This window comes from Bos indicus, chromosome 22, assembly GCF_029378745.1.
Source record: "Bos indicus isolate NIAB-ARS_2022 breed Sahiwal x Tharparkar chromosome 22, NIAB-ARS_B.indTharparkar_mat_pri_1.0, whole genome shotgun sequence".
In the NCBI taxonomy this organism is placed as follows: Eukaryota; Metazoa; Chordata; class Mammalia; order Artiodactyla; family Bovidae; genus Bos; species Bos indicus.
The window spans coordinates 16,736,553-16,755,893 of record NC_091781.1 but is presented as its reverse complement, the minus strand read 5'-3'; the positions used below and the strand labels follow the sequence as shown (position 1 = coordinate 16,755,893).

At 50.5% G+C, this 19,341-nt stretch overlaps 2 protein-coding genes across 3 annotated transcripts; both read left to right on the top strand.

The window, feature by feature from the left end:
• Positions 1 to 45: 45 nt before the first annotated feature.
• JAGN1 (jagunal homolog 1) lies at positions 46 to 2,946 on the top strand. Its single transcript, XM_019985026.2, has 2 exons — positions 46 to 268; positions 1,998 to 2,946. The coding sequence occupies exons 1-2, from the start codon at positions 180 to 182 to the stop codon at positions 2,458 to 2,460; spliced, it is 552 nt and encodes a 183-aa protein (XP_019840585.1). The 5' UTR covers positions 46 to 179; the 3' UTR covers positions 2,461 to 2,946.
• A 137-nt stretch (positions 2,947 to 3,083) lies between these two features.
• On the top strand, positions 3,084 to 18,929 carry IL17RE (interleukin 17 receptor E). Of its 2 annotated transcripts, XM_070776225.1 has the most exons (18): positions 3,084 to 5,719; positions 7,685 to 7,797; positions 8,591 to 8,677; positions 8,997 to 9,012; positions 9,575 to 9,697; positions 10,319 to 10,416; positions 10,677 to 10,836; positions 10,931 to 11,070; positions 11,973 to 12,041; positions 13,131 to 13,197; positions 14,159 to 14,334; positions 14,415 to 14,462; positions 14,551 to 14,599; positions 14,781 to 14,932; positions 16,581 to 16,649; positions 17,129 to 17,180; positions 17,263 to 17,361; positions 17,846 to 18,929. In XM_070776225.1, the coding sequence occupies exons 3-18, from the start codon at positions 8,675 to 8,677 to the stop codon at positions 18,400 to 18,402; spliced, it is 1,878 nt and encodes a 625-aa protein (XP_070632326.1). In that variant the 5' UTR covers positions 3,084 to 5,719; positions 7,685 to 7,797; positions 8,591 to 8,674; the 3' UTR covers positions 18,403 to 18,929. The 2 variants fall into 2 exon arrangements, with proteins under 2 accessions (XP_070632326.1, XP_019840332.2); XM_019984773.2 differs by lacking the exons at positions 3,084 to 5,719; positions 7,685 to 7,797 and having other exon boundaries at positions 8,422 to 8,677.
• Positions 18,930 to 19,341: the final 412 nt, after the last annotated feature.

Below are 19,341 nucleotides of genomic sequence, written 5' to 3'. Positions count from 1 at the left end.
GGAACGTGACCACAGAGTTGGTCCTCCAGAGACAGAGAGGCCGGAAGTTGTCTTCAAAGAAGCACTAGACTGTTGGGTTGGGTGAGCTGAAGCTCTACGAACAGGGTCGGCAGGCAGTTCCGAGCGGTAGTCGCGGCAGTTCGTCGGCTTGAGGGGCTCCAGGAGTCTGGGTGGGGAAGATGGCGTCTCGGGCAGGCCCGCGAGCGGCCGGCACTGACGGCAGCGACTTTCAGCATCGGGAGCGCGTCGCCATGCACTACCAGATGAGGTATGAAGTGAGAAGAGGAGCCCGCAGGGCCAGAAACACAACGCCGGCCTGGTCTCAGGGTTTTGCTCCTCAGCCCGCCCTCGGGCACCTCCCAAGTCCCCTCCACCTGGCACAGTCCAGGGCCCGCCCCCAATGCCGGGAAGCCCCTTCACTCCTGTGAGTTCCACCCCTTGATCCCTCTGTACCCTGAGGGAGTCCGGGCCCTGGGGCGTGGTTATGTTGGCCCGGCTCTCCGACCTCGGGAACCTAACTCCTAATTGAGCCTCAGTTTAATCTGCCTTTTTGGTCTTGAAGAATTGGTGAGCCAATAATCTCGTGAGAATGTAACATAAAATCTAGCACTGAAGTCTGCCCAGTACGCGGTAGCTGTTAAATTTTGGGTCGTTTCGGGGTGTGGACCCTAACGTCGAGACTTTGCCTCAAACGAATTTTATGGAACACCCCTCCCCGCCCCCCGCCCCCATCATGTAAGGGATAGTTTTGCGTTCGTTTGTTCGTTCAACAAATATTTATTTACCTTCTACCCATCATGCATTGTGTTAGGCACTGAGGATATAATAGCGAAAGCAGCCCTGGTCTTCGTATTCATATTATACCTTCAGTAAAAATTTATTGACAAACAACAAATCTGGTCCCTGCCTTCATGGAACTTGAAGTCTATGGGTGACTGATCCCCCTCCCACCACACACACACACCTTTCTGCACTTTCTATTATATGATATATATATTTTTTAATTTAGAGGTTTTCGTTCCTTAAATCCACTGAAGTTTCTCAGAATCTTTTCCACATCTTTTTTTCCAGAGTTTTAAAGACTGACAGGCCCTTTGGAACCTCACTTTATTCTTATGCTTAGACCCTTGTTCAAGGGAACCTCACAACCCAAGCTAGCATTTTCATGCCTGTCTAGAGTAGAAACTCTGCCCTCTGGAGATGTGAAGGGGATATATTTAGGACCTAAGAAAATTCAAAGAATAAGAGAAAATTTGCTTACTTTAGAAGAAAAATGTTTACTTTTACTGAAGAAGTATGGACAGCCTGAGTTGGTTTCTTTGCTGCCAGTACCTCATTCCATAGGCTCTACTCATATGCTACGGTCAGGGTTCTCTTTTTTTAATGGCCGTGCAGTGCAGATTGCGGATCTTAGTTCCCTGACCAGGGGTTGAACCTGGGTCCTTGGCACTGAAAGCACAGAGTTCTAACCACTGGATTGCCAGGAAATTCCCCAGAGTTTTCTTTCTGAACACAGCCCTGAGTTACTCTTCTGTCTTTAAAATGACTGAGTCAGTCTTTGCAACTTCATATCCCACTATTCCCCTCCCTGCCACAGTGTAGTCCTTCCACACCGAACTGTTTGCTCTCCTGGAACACAAATGTTTATGCCTTTTTGCCTGCATGCTATTACCTCTGCTCAGAATGTCTATCTCCACCTACCTCTCAGAGCCTAGCTCAGATATCACCCTTGTCTAGATAGCCTTCTCAGTCAACTCATTTCAGTCGGAATTGATTACTCCTTCCTGTGATCCCATATATTTTGCAACATAGATTTACAAGAGTTTTTCCAGTTCGTTTGTAATTACTTTTTCTTCCTCTGCTTTGTTCCCAGCCTCCAGGCAGGAACTATACCTTATTTATATCTGTATCCCTGTGTCCAGTACAATTGCTTGACATACAGCTGGTGTCAGAAAACTCTGAATGAAAGATACTTCTCCCTCTTCTCTGCCCCACAGTGTGACCCTCAAGTATGAAATCAAGAAGCTGATCTACGTGCATCTGGTCATATGGCTTCTGCTGGTTGCCAAGATGAGTGTGGGACACCTGAGGCTCTTGTCTCATGATCAAGTGGCCATGCCGTATCAGTGGGAGTACCCCTATTTGCTAAGCGTTGTACCCTCCCTCCTGGGCCTCCTCTCCTTCCCCCGCAACAACATCAGCTACCTGGTGCTCTCCATGATCAGCATGGGGCTCTTCTCCATTGCTCCCCTCATTTATGGCAGCATGGAGATGTTCCCTGCTGCACAGCAGCTCTACCGCCATGGCAAGGCCTACCGCTTCCTCTTTGGTTTTTCTGCCGTCTCTGTCATGTATCTGGTGTTGGTGCTGGCGGTCCAAGTGCACGCCTGGCAGTTATACTACAGCAAGAAGCTCCTAGACTCTTGGTTCACGAGCACACAGGAGAAGAAGCGTAAATGAAGCCTGCTTGATGGACTGCTGTGTGAGGTGACGCCTGGGCCTCCCACCCAGTGAACTGAGAGGGTAAAGGTGCTGCTGTAAAATCTCCTTTGGTGATTTTGGCGGCTGCAGTGTTGGCAACTAGTGCAAACTAAGCCTGAGTTCTGCAGAGCCCCTTCTGTTGCCATCAGCTGGTGGTGGAACTGATTAATTTATTCCTGGTTGGTGGAACTGGGTGATCAACAGCTGTGAAACAAACTTCGGCTTGTTGAAGTTGAGGTCCTTCTGAGTTTTTCATCCTGACGTCTTCTTGGTCATTCTCTCCACTTCCATCCATCACCCCTTCCCATCAAAACTGAAGGAGATGGGAAATCAGTCAAATTCTCCTTCAATCAGTGGGTCCTAGAGCAGGAAACATCTGGGAGGCTGCTCCCCCTGCAGGTGTTGGTCTCTACTGTGAACCCTTTTAATTAAAAAGAACCTCAATAAAGTTACAACTGCCTAGTCCCCCCTGTGCCTTGTGTTGGGGATTTGATAGAATGTGAAAAGTGTGTTGTTTGATGGCCTTAAGCACTCGGAGGTAGGTAGAGGCTCCCTGAGAAACCTGGCAGTGGCCTCAGGGAAGTGAACTGGGCACAGGGAACCTAAGTCATAGTTGAAACCCTGCAACTGATGGGCAGGAGCTACCATGCGCCATAAGGTTAACCTCCACCTGTAAAATGGTCCATTCTCATTTATGCAGCTTGGGTTATGGGCTTGTCTTTTGACTGGATATTAATGGTTATCATTCAGTGTTAATAGTGTCAGTTATGTGTGTAATACTGTTTTATGGTTTCCAAATGAATTTTAAAGTGTCCTACATATAGGGAATTTGCAATATCCATGAAGCATAATATCCTTGTGAAACATCCAGTGAACACAGTATGTAATGGTGTGGAGCAGATAAGTGTAAAAGGGATGTGGGGAAGAGATCTGTGAACTAAACCTCCTAAAGTCTGACACATTGTAAATGTTTATTGCTTGAAAGATGAGTGTCCCTTTGCTCTTACCTGCTTGACTTTATCATGTCTGGATGACACCCAGATTCTAACTGTGGATCCCTGCCCTCCAGAGTCATTTTGTTCTATAAACATTCTATGTATTCAGTCTCTATTAGGTACTGGCAGTACTTCTGTGTACGTAAGTTTTAGACGTCCTGATTATCTTGACAAACTCAGTGTGTCCTGAACTTAACTCTTTGCCTTCCACCTCATATCCATTTCTCTTTCTGCCTCCCTGTGTGCTGATGAGTATACCAAGAGCACAGCTCCGAATCATCAAGTCCCTTACTTTGTGCCCTTGTTTTCTGAACAACCAAAATTCCTTAATCCCTTTCAGACATGTCCAAAGTGTGGTTCCAGTGCATCACTCCTGATTTATCTCCTGATACCCTCGCACACTGTCTGTCTCAGTCAGGAGAACCTCTCATGAATCCCCGTATCAGTTCCATGTTTTCCCAATTTCCTTCAAAATTTTCCTTTCAAAAAACAAAAGTTTTCCTTTTCTACTTCTTTACTATTTACTTCTCTTTCGAGACCTAGTTTATATGGTAATTCTGGAGCCTTCTGGTTACTTCAGTTCAAGGAGTAAGGGTTCTTTCTTTAAATTCACATGTCACTTTAATTTTATCTTTTCTATTGACAGAACTACTAACATTTTTTTCTCACCCCTAGTAGCTAATGTATAGTGTGCTTTCTGAATTTATTGAGTGAAATAATTTGTCCTACTGTAGACTAAAGTCATAACAAAGAACTAGACTGATGCACGGGTAGGATTTGGAGAGCAGAGAGGTGCAAACGTAAATGAGTGGATAATGGAGTTATGTGCACAGGCAATGACTGCTAATTTTCAAAGAACCGGGATATAAATAATTTATTTTTTAAAAGTATAAAATTTATTTGATTATTAGAATGGTACTTTACAGTCTTGGAGCACTTCTCAAGACTCATGGAAATTAGTGTCAACAACCAAAAAAAAACCCATTTGGTTAATTTTAGTCTTCTGCTTGTTGGGTTGTTAGGATTCTAACTTTTCGGGCCTCTCCAATCACTTTTTCCCCCTTGCCTCATGGTTGTAGTATTCCCTGAAGTAAACAAGATTCCCTTTGAAAAGGATCCTGATTTAGTGGGAAGAGGACTGTATTTGGATCAAAAGGCAGCAGGTTCACATACCAAGATCAGCCCTGCCTAATTCACAAGAATGTTTTAAAGATCAAAAAAGCCTTGTGAAAGTGCTTAAAGAACTCTCTGTAGCACCATATAAATGTGAGGAATGGTTATTAATCCCTGATCTTATGGAGCTAGAGGATGTAGGCATTGGAAGTACCCTTAGTGAGTATCTAGTCTGTGGGAAAGGCAGTGTGGTATAGTGGAGAAACAGTTTCTGATACTACACTGACTCAAATCTAGCCAGACGTTTTGCTTCCTTTTGCCTTGATTTGAGCCTCGGTGTTTGATCTAATATATGGGGGATCATAGTATCTACCACACATGGTGGTTGTGTGGGTTCAGTAATGTATGTAAAATGTGCTCGTGCTTAGTCACTGAGTCATGTCCGACTCTGTGACCCCATGGACTGTAGCCTGTCAGGCTCCTTCTGTCCATGGGATTCTCCAGGCAACAGTACTGGAGGAGGTTGCCCTGTCCCCCTCCAGGGGCTTATCCTGACCCAAGGATTGAACTTAGGTCTCTTGTGTCTCCTGCATCACAGGCGGATTTTCCACTGCCGAGTCATTGGGAAAACTGTGTAAGCCGTAGTATGTGCTTAGCTTAATAAATATCAAAATCCCTTCCAGTGATGAGCAGTGTTGGTGCTTCCCTCTCATGATGGAAGTCCCAGCCACTTCTCTTAAGCATAATTTCTTGCCTCCATATTCTGGAGTTTGATTCCTTCTGGAAGAGCAGGAGTAAGAAAGGGACACTTGTGTACTCTTGGTTTTTGTTGGTCTAATTGGTTGGGCCTTCTTGCCCAGGGTGCCCTGATAGTAGGCACAGTTGCCTCAACAGATCTTGGGAATCTGCCATTACAGGAAAAGCCTAGAGACCCTGCTGCAGTTGTCTGACCAGAGTCCACACATGGATAAGGCTTTGTCAGGAAAAACAGCTGTCCAAGGCCCCCACAGTGTACTCTACCTGAGCACGCATCAAGGCCTGCCATGACCTCCTGAGCACCTGGCTTGGTCCCCAAGTAAAGGTTATTGGAGCATGAAGTCTGGATCAGCTCATTCAGACACAAACCACAGGTGAGACAGGCCTTGGCCACTTTCTAAAAGGATAGGACCTAGTGCTGCAGGCCTACCACACACCACTGTTGCCATTACTCCAGTTGGCCACCTCCTTTTCCAGCCACAGAAGGATTCCAGCTCCTCCCTTGTTGACACTTGCTAGACAATCCCTACTCCCCTAGAAATCTGATCACTGATAACTCATTCCCATAAGACATACGTATCCTTTATTCTTTGCATCTATTATGATTTCCTACCCCACGTTGTTAACCCTGCCAACTCATCACATCGTTCAGTCTAGTACTTCTGTGGACTACAAGGCCCAGAAACCACAGATCTCCCTAAAGCAGTGTGTTGTGACAGAAAGAGCTAGAAAGACATGGGGGTGAGTCCTCTCTCCGTTTTGTGTTTGGTTAAGTTACTTAATCTTCCTGGTGTTCCCAAGCCTGTAAGATGGTTTGGTAAGACTGACCTCAGGGGTTATAGACCAGTGGGCCAAGCCCATAGCCCAGAATCTGATGGTAGGAGCTCAGCAAAATGTTGGTCTTCCCCAGGGTGTGCTGGAATTCACCCACTGTACTTTTTAAACTCCTTTTTGGGAAAGGCTCCACAATAAATGAACTAGCAAAACAAAAAAATATAGACCTCCTTTTCTCCCTCCTTTCCCTTATTTTCTGTCTCTTCTGCCTTTTATACACACTCTTTTTCTTCCCTTTCTTATGTATGTATATGTGTCTCTGTTCTTTCTTTTCCACTTCTCCTCCCATACCTTAGCCAGAGTCAGGGAACAATTAACCAAATGTTAAATGTTTTCATTGTGAGAATCAGAAGATGAACATGAAAGTGTTAGTCTCTCAGTTGTGTCCAACTCTGTGACCCCATGGACCGTAGCCTGCCAGGCTCCTTCTGTGTATGGAATTCTTCAGGCAAGAATACTGGAGTGGGTAGCCATTCCCTTCTCCAGGGAATCTTCCCAACCCAGGGATCAAACCCGGGTCTCCTGCATTGCAGGCAGATTCTTTACCATCTGAGCCAACCGGAAAGCCCAGAAGATAAAAGGAGTCAAAAGTGAAAAGTGTTTGAGAACGGAGCCAACTTTCTCACTTGGTGTCCCCGGCACTAGAAAACACATTATCTGTATAGATCTAAACCATTGTGGGCTAAGTGAAAAATTAGGGGGAAGACTCCGTAATCTATCTGAGCCACCAGGGAAGCCCAAGAATACTGGAGTGAGTAGCCTATCCCTTCTCTAGGGGATCTTCCAAACCCAGGAATCGAACCGGGGTTTCCTGCATTGCAGGCAGATTCTTTACCAACAGAGCTATCAGGGAAGCCTTAGTATGGCCATACCACCCTTTTCTCCCTTCACATCTTAGCAGTTTGCTTGCAGTGATGGGCTCCAAGGCCAAAAGAACTTAGGCAGGCAGGCCCTTAGAAGTTCTCAGGAGCAGAGGAGCATGAGGCAGTGGGAGGAGAGGCCCTAAGGATGGTAGAAAACGAACCGTGAGACGCTGGCAGAATTGGAGCTCCTTGGGCTTAGAGACCTTGACCAAATCATTCTCTTTTCTGCTTCTTATTTCTCTCCTTAATTCTCACTTACCTGTCTTGTAAGATAGTTAAGAGAATCAGCTCTGAAAGTGTTTCACATATGAAATGTGAAATAAGCTGCTTAGATGAAACATCATAGTTTACATTTACCCAACTACAAAGCACCTATTTCATGATATCCACTTCTAGGCACTGGAGAAACATAAAGAATAAGAAAAGATCTTTCTAAGGAACTCAAGAGTTAGTATTTTTAGGATAATGGGTACAATGGGGGTCTTCAGACAGTGGGCCTGAAGACTTAGAAACTTGCTAGAACTGGCCTAAAGACAGCTATGGTCAAGCTACTGAAAGGTACAGAGGGCTAATAACAGTGTCAAGGTACCTTCACCCAGTAGGTGTGCCCCCAACTTTTTTTCCACTGTGTGTGTCACCAAGGTGAGAGCTGAAGCAGCTCAAATGCTCCATGAGCAGGAGGAAGCCGTGGGACGACGGGGAGGGACCCCACAGAGAACAGAGCCTCGTCAGCATCGGAAACCACAGGAAACCAGGTCAGTGCGTGGGGCCCGCTCCCTCTGCTCCAGCACTCAGCTCTGAACTCTAGGGCCTCCTGAGCAGACTGTACTGATTAGTGGATCCTTGGAGCTGGAGGCCTTTTGGCAGAAGAGCCAGAAGAACAGGCCAGTGGGTCATCAGAAAGCTACTCTATAATCCTGAGAGTCAGCCGGCTAGGGCCAGGGTGCGCTGGGGGACACGTGAGCTTTATGTGCCTCCTATAGTGCTTTCTTGTTCTCTAAATAGTGCTCAGTCACCTCTGTCTCCAGCACCCGATGCACAGAAGTGCTTGATAGCTCTGTCAGCCCTCTAAGTGAGAGGATGAAGCGTGTGTCCAGGGGAGATCCAAGTCCAGGAGCTGCTAAGGGGCAGGTGCCATCCACAGGGTGTTGCAGGAGTAGGAGGGGTTAAGTAGATGCAACCTGCCATCCACCCCCTAGCCGTATACCCACCTCTTTCCTGTTCTTTGCCAGAGCAAGAGCACCCTTGCCCTTTAGGTAGGGGAGCGGGGTTTTCTGAGGGGTAGATGTTCCCCAGTCCCTGCGCTTGGGGAAGGAATGTGGCCTGGCTGGCTGGTTGGGAACGAGGAGGAGCTCTGGGGCAGGGCGGGGCAGGGGCAGGCTGAGGCGAGGGCTCCTGCTGGCACTGCACTCCCGGCTGCTGCGCAGCAAGCCGGCCCAGGCCCTGCCGCCCACCTTCGGGCCGTGCAGCCATGCACTGGGCGCCTTGACTCTACGGAACCCCATGGGGAGCCCCAGACTGGCAGCCCTGCTCCTGCCTCTTCTCCAGCTGCTCACTGGCCTGTCTGCCTCTGCTGGGATTGGCTGCCCCTTCCTTCCCCGCTGGAGCACTCGCTGTCTACTGGCCTCCCGCATGGTAAGGTGCGCCTGCCACTGCTGGTGGGGACACCTGGCTCGCACAGGCTCATAACACTCCCCACTCTCCGGCCTGTCCTTTCCTACCACCCAGGTCCCTAAGCTCTGATCGCAGCATCAGCGTGTCCTCTACACCATCTTGAAGTGATAGCCATAGTCCCAGGGCACCGAGGGCCTGGGCAGGGTGGAGCTGGGAAGAAGACAGCCGGAGTGGATGGGCTATTGGTTTACGGGTCTCAAGCAGGGAGAACACCCCTGTGAGAACCTCTGCTAATTCTACTTCTGTCCTTTCTTTTCCCTACCTGGCCCTGTGCTTTCAGGATGGCAGTTTCACTGGTGAGTCTCATTCCCTGCCCTGCTCCCCTTCCCTGTTTCCTCCATTCTAATTTTTTTTTTCTCTACCTAAGAAGTGGCATATATCAAGGGAAAAGCACAGGGTTTAGAGCGAGGACAAGCCTGGATTTGCATTGCAATACTGCCACATACTCCACACATGGCTTCGGGCAGTGCACGGTGTCTGAGGGGTACAGCAGCAGAGTAGAAATGATTGTACAATGAAAACTGTTGTCCCTGAGCTGTGGGGAGGATTAAATGAGAGCCAGGTAAATCTCCAGGCACTCTGCCTTGACTAGTTCTTCACCAGTCAGTCGTACAATGATCCTTGCTATTTTACGGTACCTTCTGCTTTACAAGGTATTTTGCTACACATTATCTTACTTGAGCTTGACAGCAGCCCCACTTTATGAATGAGGAAGCTGAGGTTTACAGGAGTCTGTAACTTGCCTCAAGTCACTTAGCCAGGGTGTAAGTGGCAGTGCTCAGCCTCAAGTCCAACTTGTCTAAGGCAGAAGGGACCTCCTGGGACCTTACTGTCTGATTTCCTTTTCTTCTGTCACAGGAAGGTCTGCCCAGATTCCTCACCATATCCAGCCGGCCCCCCACCTCTCCCCAAAGCCTTGGTGTGCTTGCTGCTGCCACTGTCCCCACTGCTGGTGTCTGCATCTGGTGTCGGGTCCCTCGGGTATGAGAAACAGCGCTCTGGGCCATTCTTAGAGGAGATGGGAATTGGGGGAATTGGGGGTGAGCCAAGTGAGATGTATCACACTAAAAGAGATGTTAGTCCTGTTGCCAACCTCAGCAGAGACTTCAGCCATCCTGAAATAGCACACTGTGCCTACTGATAAGTTCTGTTGTATCATTTGGTGAAGGTGTTTCTCCTTTCAGCTGGTACCAGTTCTTGGGATTAAAATGTTTCAGTTCTATGAATTTACTATTACTACGTTCTAGTAAGGCAAGATCTGTCTTATAAGAAAGAACAGACAGATCTTATTCAGCTCTACATTTTTCTTGCCTACCTCAGTGCCTGGGACATACTAAATTCTCACACACTGCTTAAGAATCGACAGTTTATAATTTTTCACTGTTATAAATAATGCTACTATGAATCTTTGTATACACATAGATTTTTCTCTACTTAAGAAATTAGTTCTCTTTGGTTGTATCATAACTTTCAGGACTGTAGACGTTTGGGATCATTACCCTCCCTGATGTAAAATGATTGACTGTCCAGCACCAGGTCACATCTTCCGATAGGGGAGGGACTGCGAAGGGCCGGGTAGTAAGTGTGCTGTTCCCTGTGCAGGGCTTCAGTGGGGCTGGCTCCGCCTCCTAGTGCAGAAATCCGAAAAGTCTTACAAGTTCTGGCTCTGTAGGAGACACAGGATGCCAGCGTCTGCTCAGGTACTCTCCCTGCCAATGCCAGCCCTGCCCGATGCCCTACAGCCCTTCCCTTTCTGGCCTCTCCTTCTGTTCTCCAGTCATCCAAGAGAGAGGGAAAGCGTGGAGCTGAAGTAGACTATTCTGTCCATTACACAGTTAGGGACACTAAAGCTTAAATGTTGAGCAGCTTGCCTGTCGTGCCCCGGGCTGCTCCATAGACAGGAATAGAAGCCAGAGTTCCTGATTTCTGCCCTGAGGCCAACCTTGCTGTCTGCCTGCAGAGGAAGTTGCTGAGTAGCTGCTGCCTGTCTGAGAAGGGCCATCACAACTCCAGCCTCTCCCCAGATAGCTCCCACAAGGGGCTACGCTCCAAAAGAACCCAGCCGGTAGATCCAGAGGAAGGGGAAGGTCTCTCCAGATCCGGCTCACAAAAGCTTGGAGGTAGGCACGTCGTGTGACTGGAGATAGTGGAGCCAAGTAGTGGTGCCTGTGCTAAGGCCAAGAGACAAGGCCACCAAATCCCCCTTCTCCCCAGGACCTGAGTTCTCCTTTGACTTGCTGCCTGAGACAAGGACTATTCAAGTGACCATTCCTCCAGGCCCAGAGGTCAGTGTGCGTCTTTGCCACCAGTGGGCACTGGAGTGTGAGGACCTGAGCCATCCCTTCGATGCCCAGGTATGCAGTGCCATCTGCCCATAAAGCCAAATCATACAGGGCCGGAACCAAAGGACCTACCTATTGTACAGATGAGGAAACTGAGGCCCAGAGAGGAATGGTAATTGTCCAAGACTTCTTACAAGTCTGAAGTGCCTATCATGAAGACTTTGAACTAGAGAGAGAAGGCAGGGGGCCGTGTCTCTTGGCAGGAGAGGAAGGGAAGAGGGGGTAGAGATCTGGGACAACCATGAATGCCTAGCAAGGTGAGGAATATGGCACTTAACCTCAGTGCAGTGACCCTCAGTGAGATTCAGGTTGCCTTTTCAGTTCCACCAAGAAGTTGTTTTCCCTGAGAAAGTAATAAATTGGTTACATCTGTCTTGATACCCTTCAATCTCGCTCTCTTTTGTCACTGCTCCTCAGAGAATGAGATGTCCCCTGTTCTCCCAGCCTGTGGCCTGACATCCCACCTCAACCTCCAGTTGTCATGGATACTCTTGTATACAGTTGGAGCCATTTGCAGGGACTGATGCTGTACCCAAGTCCGTCAGATCTCCACATTTAAAATGATGATGATGCCTCCCAACATCATCGTGATGCTAGTATTTAATGCATTGAGTTGGTGCTTCTAGCACCTAGCACCCTCCCCAGCATACAGTAGGGGCTCAATAAATGTATATTCCTTTCCCCAACTCCTCCCTCCCCCTATTCCATGTATTGAGACACTTAGAGCAGATGGCCAGACTACAGGACAGAGACCCCCCTGAGAAGGAATTTGTCAGTGAAAGAAATAAGCCTCAGATAAGAGGAAAAGCAGGATGTATGGTGGGTAAGTTCCAGCTTCTTCCTGCCCTTGTCCAGGGTGCCTCTGCTCTTTCTCAGCCCCCTCTTCATCTCTCCCTTTGCTGAACTGTCCACAGAAAATTGTGCCTGGGAGCCACACTGTAGACCTGCCTTATGAATTCCTTCTGCCCTGTCTGTGCATCGAGGTAAGCAGAGGGAAAGGTGTGGATGGTCCATGCTCCACTCCTAGGCCACCCAGACAGCACAGTTGGTCAAGTGTATCTCCACTAAGTCCGGTTTTAAAAGGGCTGGTGTTAATGAGATGCTGGGGGAGACTGGTGCCAGCCTAACAATGAGCCTCACACTGGGTCAGGGGTGGAGGTGTCCTGCTGATCATGGGATATTCCTGGGGGTGATTCCAACCTCAGCCCCACCCAAACCCAGCTTGCTTTTGTTGAGACCCAGCCTCAGCCTACCCACAGAGCAGAATAGACAGCTGCCTTCACTGGGTGTCCTGAGCCATTAGGGTGAGGGCTCATGGCCACTGCAAGGTTGCATATGGCTCCAGAAGTGCCATTCCCACTAGCCCTACATGGCAGTCCTCCTCCTCTGCCTGTAGGGCTGAGGGGGCCTAGCATTAAGACTTCTTTTAAGGGACTTCCCTGGTGATCCAGTGGCTAAGACTTCACACTGTCAATGCAGGGGGGCCAGAGTTTGATCCATTGTCAGAGAACTAGATCCCACATGCTGCAACTGAAGATCTCACGTGCTGTAACTAAGACCCAGCACAGCCAAATAAATAAATATATTTTTGAAAAAAGGCTCCTCTGGGCTAGACAGAAAAGTCTGGGGGCCTTGTTACTGGGAAGGAGATGAAAGGGAAGGTACAGGCAGAGACATGTAATGAGGAGCGCCTGCCAGAGGTACAACCACTGGATGTTGAGGGGAGAGGCCTGGAAGGGCACTTGGCAGCTTGGGAATTGCTGAGAATGGACACCTGGGAAGGCAGAAGTTGAGGAACATGGACCTCATGATTTGCCTCTTTCTGGGGCTAGGTTCTCCTCTCCCAGAGAAGAGGACTCAACCCCTCCCTCACTGATCTCGCTCCTATAGTCCGGAGTTCCTCCCCAAGCGCCTCCACCCTGGCCTGCACCCCACACGGCTGCCCCTCCTTGGTGCCCAGCCAGCTCAGGCAACTTGTGTCCAGGCAAAGTCAAGCCAAAATGAGTTTCAAGTCTGAGTGATGTCGGGAAAGCCAGTCCTCTGACCTCCATCCCTGTTCCCTTCTCCCACAGGCATCCTACCTGCAAGAGGACACCGTGAGGCGCAAAAAATGTCCCTTCCAGGGCCAGCCTGAAGCCTGTGAGTGCTGCTCATGTGACTCCTGTGCACGCACACCTTCTCTCTGTCTCTCTCCCACACACACGTACATACACACAAACGCACGCACATGCACACCCTCTACACTGGTATGGGAGGAAGTCCGCAGAAAGCATGAGGCACTTTCTCTGGAATTAGTGCAGAGGCAAGTCATGGACTACCGTGTCTGCTAAATCAGACTGTTGAACATTGTCCTAGGCACTATGGGAGGTTCAGAAATATCCACCCCAGGAGTCAGTGTACTAAGAGGGTGGATCAGAAGACTTGGGCTCATATCCCAGCTCTGCTACTCATTCTTCTCTGAGCCTCATCTGTGAAATAATGATACTTGCCCTGCTTCACTTTCCAACTCCTTATGAGACTGGAATTCAATATTATATGTGAAAGTGGTTGGTGACATCTATGCATATTGTTGAGCCCAAATTGCAGAGACAGGATGCTCAAACATGACAGATGAGTAGCACCAAGCAGCTTATGGTCCACAGCAGGATTGTAACTAAGGAATAGGCTATAGGGCATGACCTGTGGGGACAGAGAAGCCCATGATGGTTGTCTCAGGGGAGGGAGAAGCCCATGGTGGTTGAATAGAAAAGGTCTCCTAAAGGAAGTGACACCTGAGTTGGGCTCAGAAAAAGGGCAGGATTTAGAAAAAAGAGAACGGAGGATAAAGCATTCCTAATTCTGAGAGGAATGTAAGAAAAGATATGAAGATTTTGAGTTTGGGGAGCAGCAAGGAGTTGGCCAGAAGGGAGGCGCAAGAAGGAGAGGAGATAGCTAAATATAAAAGGTAGTAGGAGGGGCTGGAAGCGGCATGCTCCTTTATCACCTAGGCAGACCATGGCTGTACCAAGCTCCTTCAGAAATATCATCTTCTGATGCCCTGGGGATCAGGATCAGTTTCAGGCCTCCTGGGCCTCACTCTCTGCCCCTGCTGCCTGCCCAGATGGCTCAGACTTCTGGGAGTCAATGAACTTCACTGACCACAGCCAGCACAATCAGATGGTCATGGCCGTGACACTACGCTGCCCACTGAAGCTGGAGGCCTCCCTGTGCCAGAGGCGGGGCTGGCCGACCCTCTGCGAAGACCTCCCCAATGCCATGGCTCGAGAGTCAGAGGGGGTGAGTCAGGCCTTCCTAGGGCCTGGGCGAGCAGGGCTAGGGCCTGGGGCCCTGCTCTCAACTCTCTTCTCCCCCCACAGTGGTATGTCGTAGAGAAAGTGGACTTGCATCCCCAGCTCTGCTTCAAGGTACCAGCATGTACCTTGAAGTACAGGGGCTGGGAAGGGTGTGCATGGTGCCTGGAGCTTGCTGACTTGCCATTCTTGGATTTCTCAGTTTTCTTTTGGAAACAGCAGCCACGTTGAATGCCCCCACCGGACATTCGGTGAGCCAATAAGTGACCCTGGCTGGGACCCCTCTCTCACCATTTCACCCTCACACAACTGTGGTGAAGCCAAACTCTATCCCTGCCCTAGACTTCTCTGTCAACTGCAGCCCAGCTCCTATAACCTCCCACAAAAACATCATCTCTCACCTGACGCTCTCCCCCGTCCCCCCCTCCACAGCAGCTCCATCCTGGAATGTGAGCATGGATACCCAGGCCCAGCAGGTGGTCCTTCACTTCTCTTCAAGGACGCATGTCACCTTCAGTGCTGCCTGGAACCACCCAGGCTTGGGGCAGGACAGCGTGGTGCCCCCCGTGTACAGCGTCAGCCAGGTATGGCCTAGCCAGGGTTTGGCTCCCACTGGGACCTATTGATTAGAGCACATCAGGGAGAGGCAAGCAAATATCTGACTTACAGCATCTGCTGATTTAATGACTTGATAAGCCTGTATTCAGCTGCCTCTTCTGCCAGTCAGTGGAGTCTTCGATGGAGCAATTTCTAGGCCTTTCCATTTCTGAACCAACAAGGATAAACAGGCAAGAGGCTGGCCCTCTCACTCCCAGCTGCTCTCTGACCCACTCCAACTGCCACCACATTTTGTACTGATGCCCTCTCCTGAACCAGCTGTCCTCCACACACCCCTGCCTGCCTCCACAAGGCATCGGGCAGGAGTTCTCTGTCTCTGGGAGACAGAACCCCAGGAAGCTGAAGTGCTCTTTGCAGAATACTGTGAACCACTGACAGATTCAACTCTGTCATGTGAACTAAAAACAGCTAACTAGCAGACTCTCTTCTGTGTATCTGACATAAAAACCACCATCAAATATATCCGCAAAACCACAGCACCAAGCTGACTAAGCATGGCTCGCTCTTTTCAGTTCTTTCTTATTCACATGCAGCTTATTTGTTTTATAGTCTTTGAGGGCTCCCAAGCAGACAGATGGTAGTAAATGCTATAGATTTAAGACAAAATCATGTGGGATGACCTAAAATAGGGAGCTATATCCAAGGACTCCTTTATTGCTGTGAGCTGGGAACATCATTGAGTTTAACCATGGTTTGAGAGCCACAGTATCATACCCGCTCACAGCTGGCTGGAGAATGGGGGCTGAGGAAGGGCTGGGGCAGGGGGTGGAGGGTGTTTCCAAAGAATGGAGATTGATCCACCCTAACCAATGCCCAGAACACAGGGTGAAGCCACATCCTGCCTGTAGACGGAGGGCCGTCAGTTCAGCGTGCATTTATTCAGTGCCCGCTCTGTTCCCACTCTGTAATAGGCCCTGGGAGATATAAGAAAATCATGTAACACAGCCTCTGCCCGTAAGAAGCCTATCGTGTAATAAATAAGCACTACTACCAAATGAATACACACTGCACTGTGTACTGTAAACGGCATCCACCTGCATATTCCCATCTGAGGCTTTCAGTAACCCAGTGAAATAAGGATTATTATCCATTATACACAGATGAAGAAACTGAGGCTCAAGGAGGAAGGTAGTCTATCTCGATGCAAAGATCTCACTGCTAGGAACAACAAAGGGAGAGTTAAGGCTGACTTCGCTAGCTGTGGTCTCCTGACTCTACAACTTACATTCTTTCCAGTGGACAAGCTGCCCCTCCAGGTTTGCAGGGCAGAGATTAACCTCCTGGTTTGTGAGCTATTAGAGGACAGAACCAATGTCTGTGCTCACCTTGTTTCCTCAGGGCTTGGTACAGAGTCAGTACTCAGAGTATGTTTGTTGATGAGTGCCTGATTAACATGTATCTGTGCCACAGTTCAGATCTGGGAGTGATCAGCAGGATCTGGGAATGAAGCCTAGGAAGGCTTCTTGTTGGGGTGGCACTTGGCCCTAAGCTTGGTAGGATTTGAGTGGGGGTGGCGTGGAGAAGGGAAGAACACCACCTGGGCAAAGGCTCAGGGGCTGCACAGAGCCAGATTTGCCTCTGTGGGGACAGTCATTCTGCTCTTCATTCCCACAGACTCAGGGCTCAACCCCAGTGACCCTAGACCTCATCGTTCCCTTCCTGAGGCCAGGAGGCTGTGTCCTGGTAAGGAATTCTGCCCTCACTCTGCATACACACCCCTGGCATCTACACCACAGGTGGCACATGGGGCAAATCCAGTCAGTAAAAATGTTTGATTTGGCTAGCACAGTGTTCAAAATTGGAATTAGTTGTCACCATTTAACTAGTGGGAGACGTCATATTTTTAAAAGTTGATTTCCGGCGTTTCTTGAAAACTCAGAAAGCCTGGTGCTTTGTGTCCACATTCAGATGTGGTAATTGGTGTGGGAGCTCAGTGGTGTCTGATTACTTCAGTCGGGACTTGTGCCCCTCCAGCTCCTCTTGGGTGCCCTGGTCCGCTTTGGGTTTACTTTCTGAGTTTGCCAAAGCTGGCCCAGGCGCAAACCCTGTGCTACAAGAATGCCCTCTCCACGGTCCCCCTCTCCATCCTCCCACCTCATTCAGCTTCCCCTGGGAGGAGGGTTTACCTTGGCTCACAAGGGTGGGGGGCTCTGTGCCCTCAGGTGTGGAGGTCAGATGTCCAGTTTGCCTGGAAGCACCTCTTGTGTCCAGATGGTGAGTTCTTGGGAGGGGACGGGGAGTGAGAGGGAGGCTGGGCACTGAGGAGCTGGGCTTCGCCTCACCCTGCTTGACTCAGTCTCTCACAGACGCCTGGGGCTCTTGATCCTGGCACTGCTGGCCTTCACCACTCTACTAGGAGTTGTTTTGGTTCTCACGTGCCGGCGTCCACTGTCAGGTAAGCTTACTGGGAGGTAACTTGGGGACTTTTTTGGCTGCTAGGCCAGTTGCCCTCTCCTTGCTCCCCTGCCCAGGATGCCTTCCCAAAGAGCCTCCTCCCTGCTGTGCGCACCCGTCCTGTTACCAAGGCTTTTAGCCTTAGGCCCCCTAGTGGGCAGAGATGGTTAAAGCAGGACAAAGGTCCCTCTGCCGGTAGTTCTCTGCGGCGTCTCTAGGCAAGAGGCAAGTGGGGTGGAAATGCAGCTTGCGCTGCACCTGTCGCCCTGGCCCTTGCCTCTTCCAGGGCACCTTTATCTAAATTAGCCCAAAGGTGCCCTATAGACTAAAGCTGCCTTGGGTACCCAACCCTGGCGCAGATGAGGAACAGGGAAGGTGGAGGGGGGGTGAAGTTCAACCCTATCAGGTAGCCCTGAGGCCTGGGAGGAGAGGGCTGGGTTTTCCTTTAGCCCCCCACACTGCTCATCTGTTGCTCCCGCCCCCAGGCCCCGAACGAGCGCCGCCGGTGCTGCTGCTGCACGTGGCGGAGTCTGAGGCCCAGCGGCGCCTGGTGGGAGCACTTGCTGAACTGTTGCGAGCCGCGCTGGGCGGCGGGCGCGACGTGATCGTGGACCTTTGGGAGGGCACACGGGTGGCACGCGTGGGCCCCCTGCCGTGGCTCTGGGCGGCTCGGGCACGTGTGGCGCGGGAGCGAGGCACCGTGGTTCTTCTGTGGAGCAGTGCCGGCCCCAGCCCCACGGGCGGCCCGGATCCTCGCGCTGCGCCCCTGCGCGCCCTGCTTCGCGCCGCCCCGCGCCCGCTGCTGCTGCTGGTTTACTTTAGTCGTCTCTGTGCCAAGGGCGACATTCCCCCGCCCCTGCGCGCCCTGCCCCGCTACCGCCTGCTGCACGACCTGCCGCGCCTGCTGCGCGCCCTGGATGCTCGGGCTTCTACTGAAGCCACCACCCGGGGCCGCTTCGTCGCCCAGCCGCGCCTGAGGGGTCGCGTGGAACTGTGCCGCAGGCTGGAACTGGAGGCCGCCAAACTTGCCGACCAAGGCTGAACAGAGCTCAGCGCAGTCAGGATGTCTGTGACTGCAGGCCTAGGGGCACTGGCTGGAACCCCCTCACTCAGCGTCCCCGCCCACTCCCCACGTTCCCCCAGTGTCCAACCTCTTCTTCCTGCTCATGCTTCCTCAGAACCCTCAGGGAAAGTCTCTTTTTACAGAGAACGCCCTTGACCTCAGTCCTGTGGTGGGTGGGGATCATCACACTTCCTCTCTCCAAAAGTTCCAGAGAATAGTGCACGTAGGCTCCAGTCCACACCGGAGAGCTTAGGGCTTGGGGAGGCAGGAGAGATGGCAGTTCTGACTGGGAGGCGCCTCCAGACGAGTGCGGGAGGAGGGGGATCGGTGGAGAGGGCAGAACACCCCTTTGGGGCTAAGGATCCGCCTTTTTCAGAAGGAGGCCCTGCCCACAGATGGAGGGAGGGAGGGCTCTGGACCCAGGGTGGTGGGGGCAGACGTGGGACAGTGGGGACTGAGAGAAAGATGAATAAAAGAAAACATGATGGGTAAGCTAAGAAACACAAGGCGCCTCTTCAGTGTGCCCAGGGTGCTGAGCTGGGGAAGGGCCAGCATTACCCTACCCAGGGCTGGTTATACGTCATTCTGTGGGCCCAGATCCTCTGTGTCCACATCCACATCCACGTCTGTCACGTTCTCACAAGCAGTGCCTCTGAAAAGGCAAAGAGGGATCTGGAGATCTTGATCCTCACTGTGATTCTTCAGAGAGAATAAAGGAAAACGGGTGATGTGGGTCCGTGGTCACGCAGCTAGCCTGTGGCAACAGCACAATTAGGACCCTGTCTTCCTGCCTCTGGGGTCCTGGGTTCCTCCCCTCGACCCCACACTGCAGCATAAGCCAAGCAGTGATGAGAAGTCCACTTTCTAGTGCCTTTAGAGCTCCTGTCCCACAGTGAGGCCCAAGGAGAATGTGGGAAG

Bases quoted from the DNA above. Each gene is read 5' to 3' on its own strand.
- JAGN1 (XM_019985026.2), top strand. From the start codon at position 180: ATGGCGTCTCGGGCAGGCCCGCGAGCGGCCGGCACTGACGGCAGCGAC. The intron at 269-1,997 runs GTATGAAGTGAG...TCTGCCCCACAG, and splicing joins GCCATGCACTACCAGATGAG to TGTGACCCTCAAGTATGAAA.
- IL17RE (XM_019984773.2), top strand. From the start codon at position 8,546: ATGGGGAGCCCCAGACTGGCAGCCCTGCTCCTGCCTCTTCTCCAGCTG. The intron at 9,698-10,318 runs GTATGAGAAACA...TTCCCTGTGCAG, and splicing joins TCTGGTGTCGGGTCCCTCGG to GGCTTCAGTGGGGCTGGCTC. The intron at 12,042-13,130 runs GTAAGCAGAGGG...CTTCTCCCACAG, and splicing joins TGCCCTGTCTGTGCATCGAG to GCATCCTACCTGCAAGAGGA.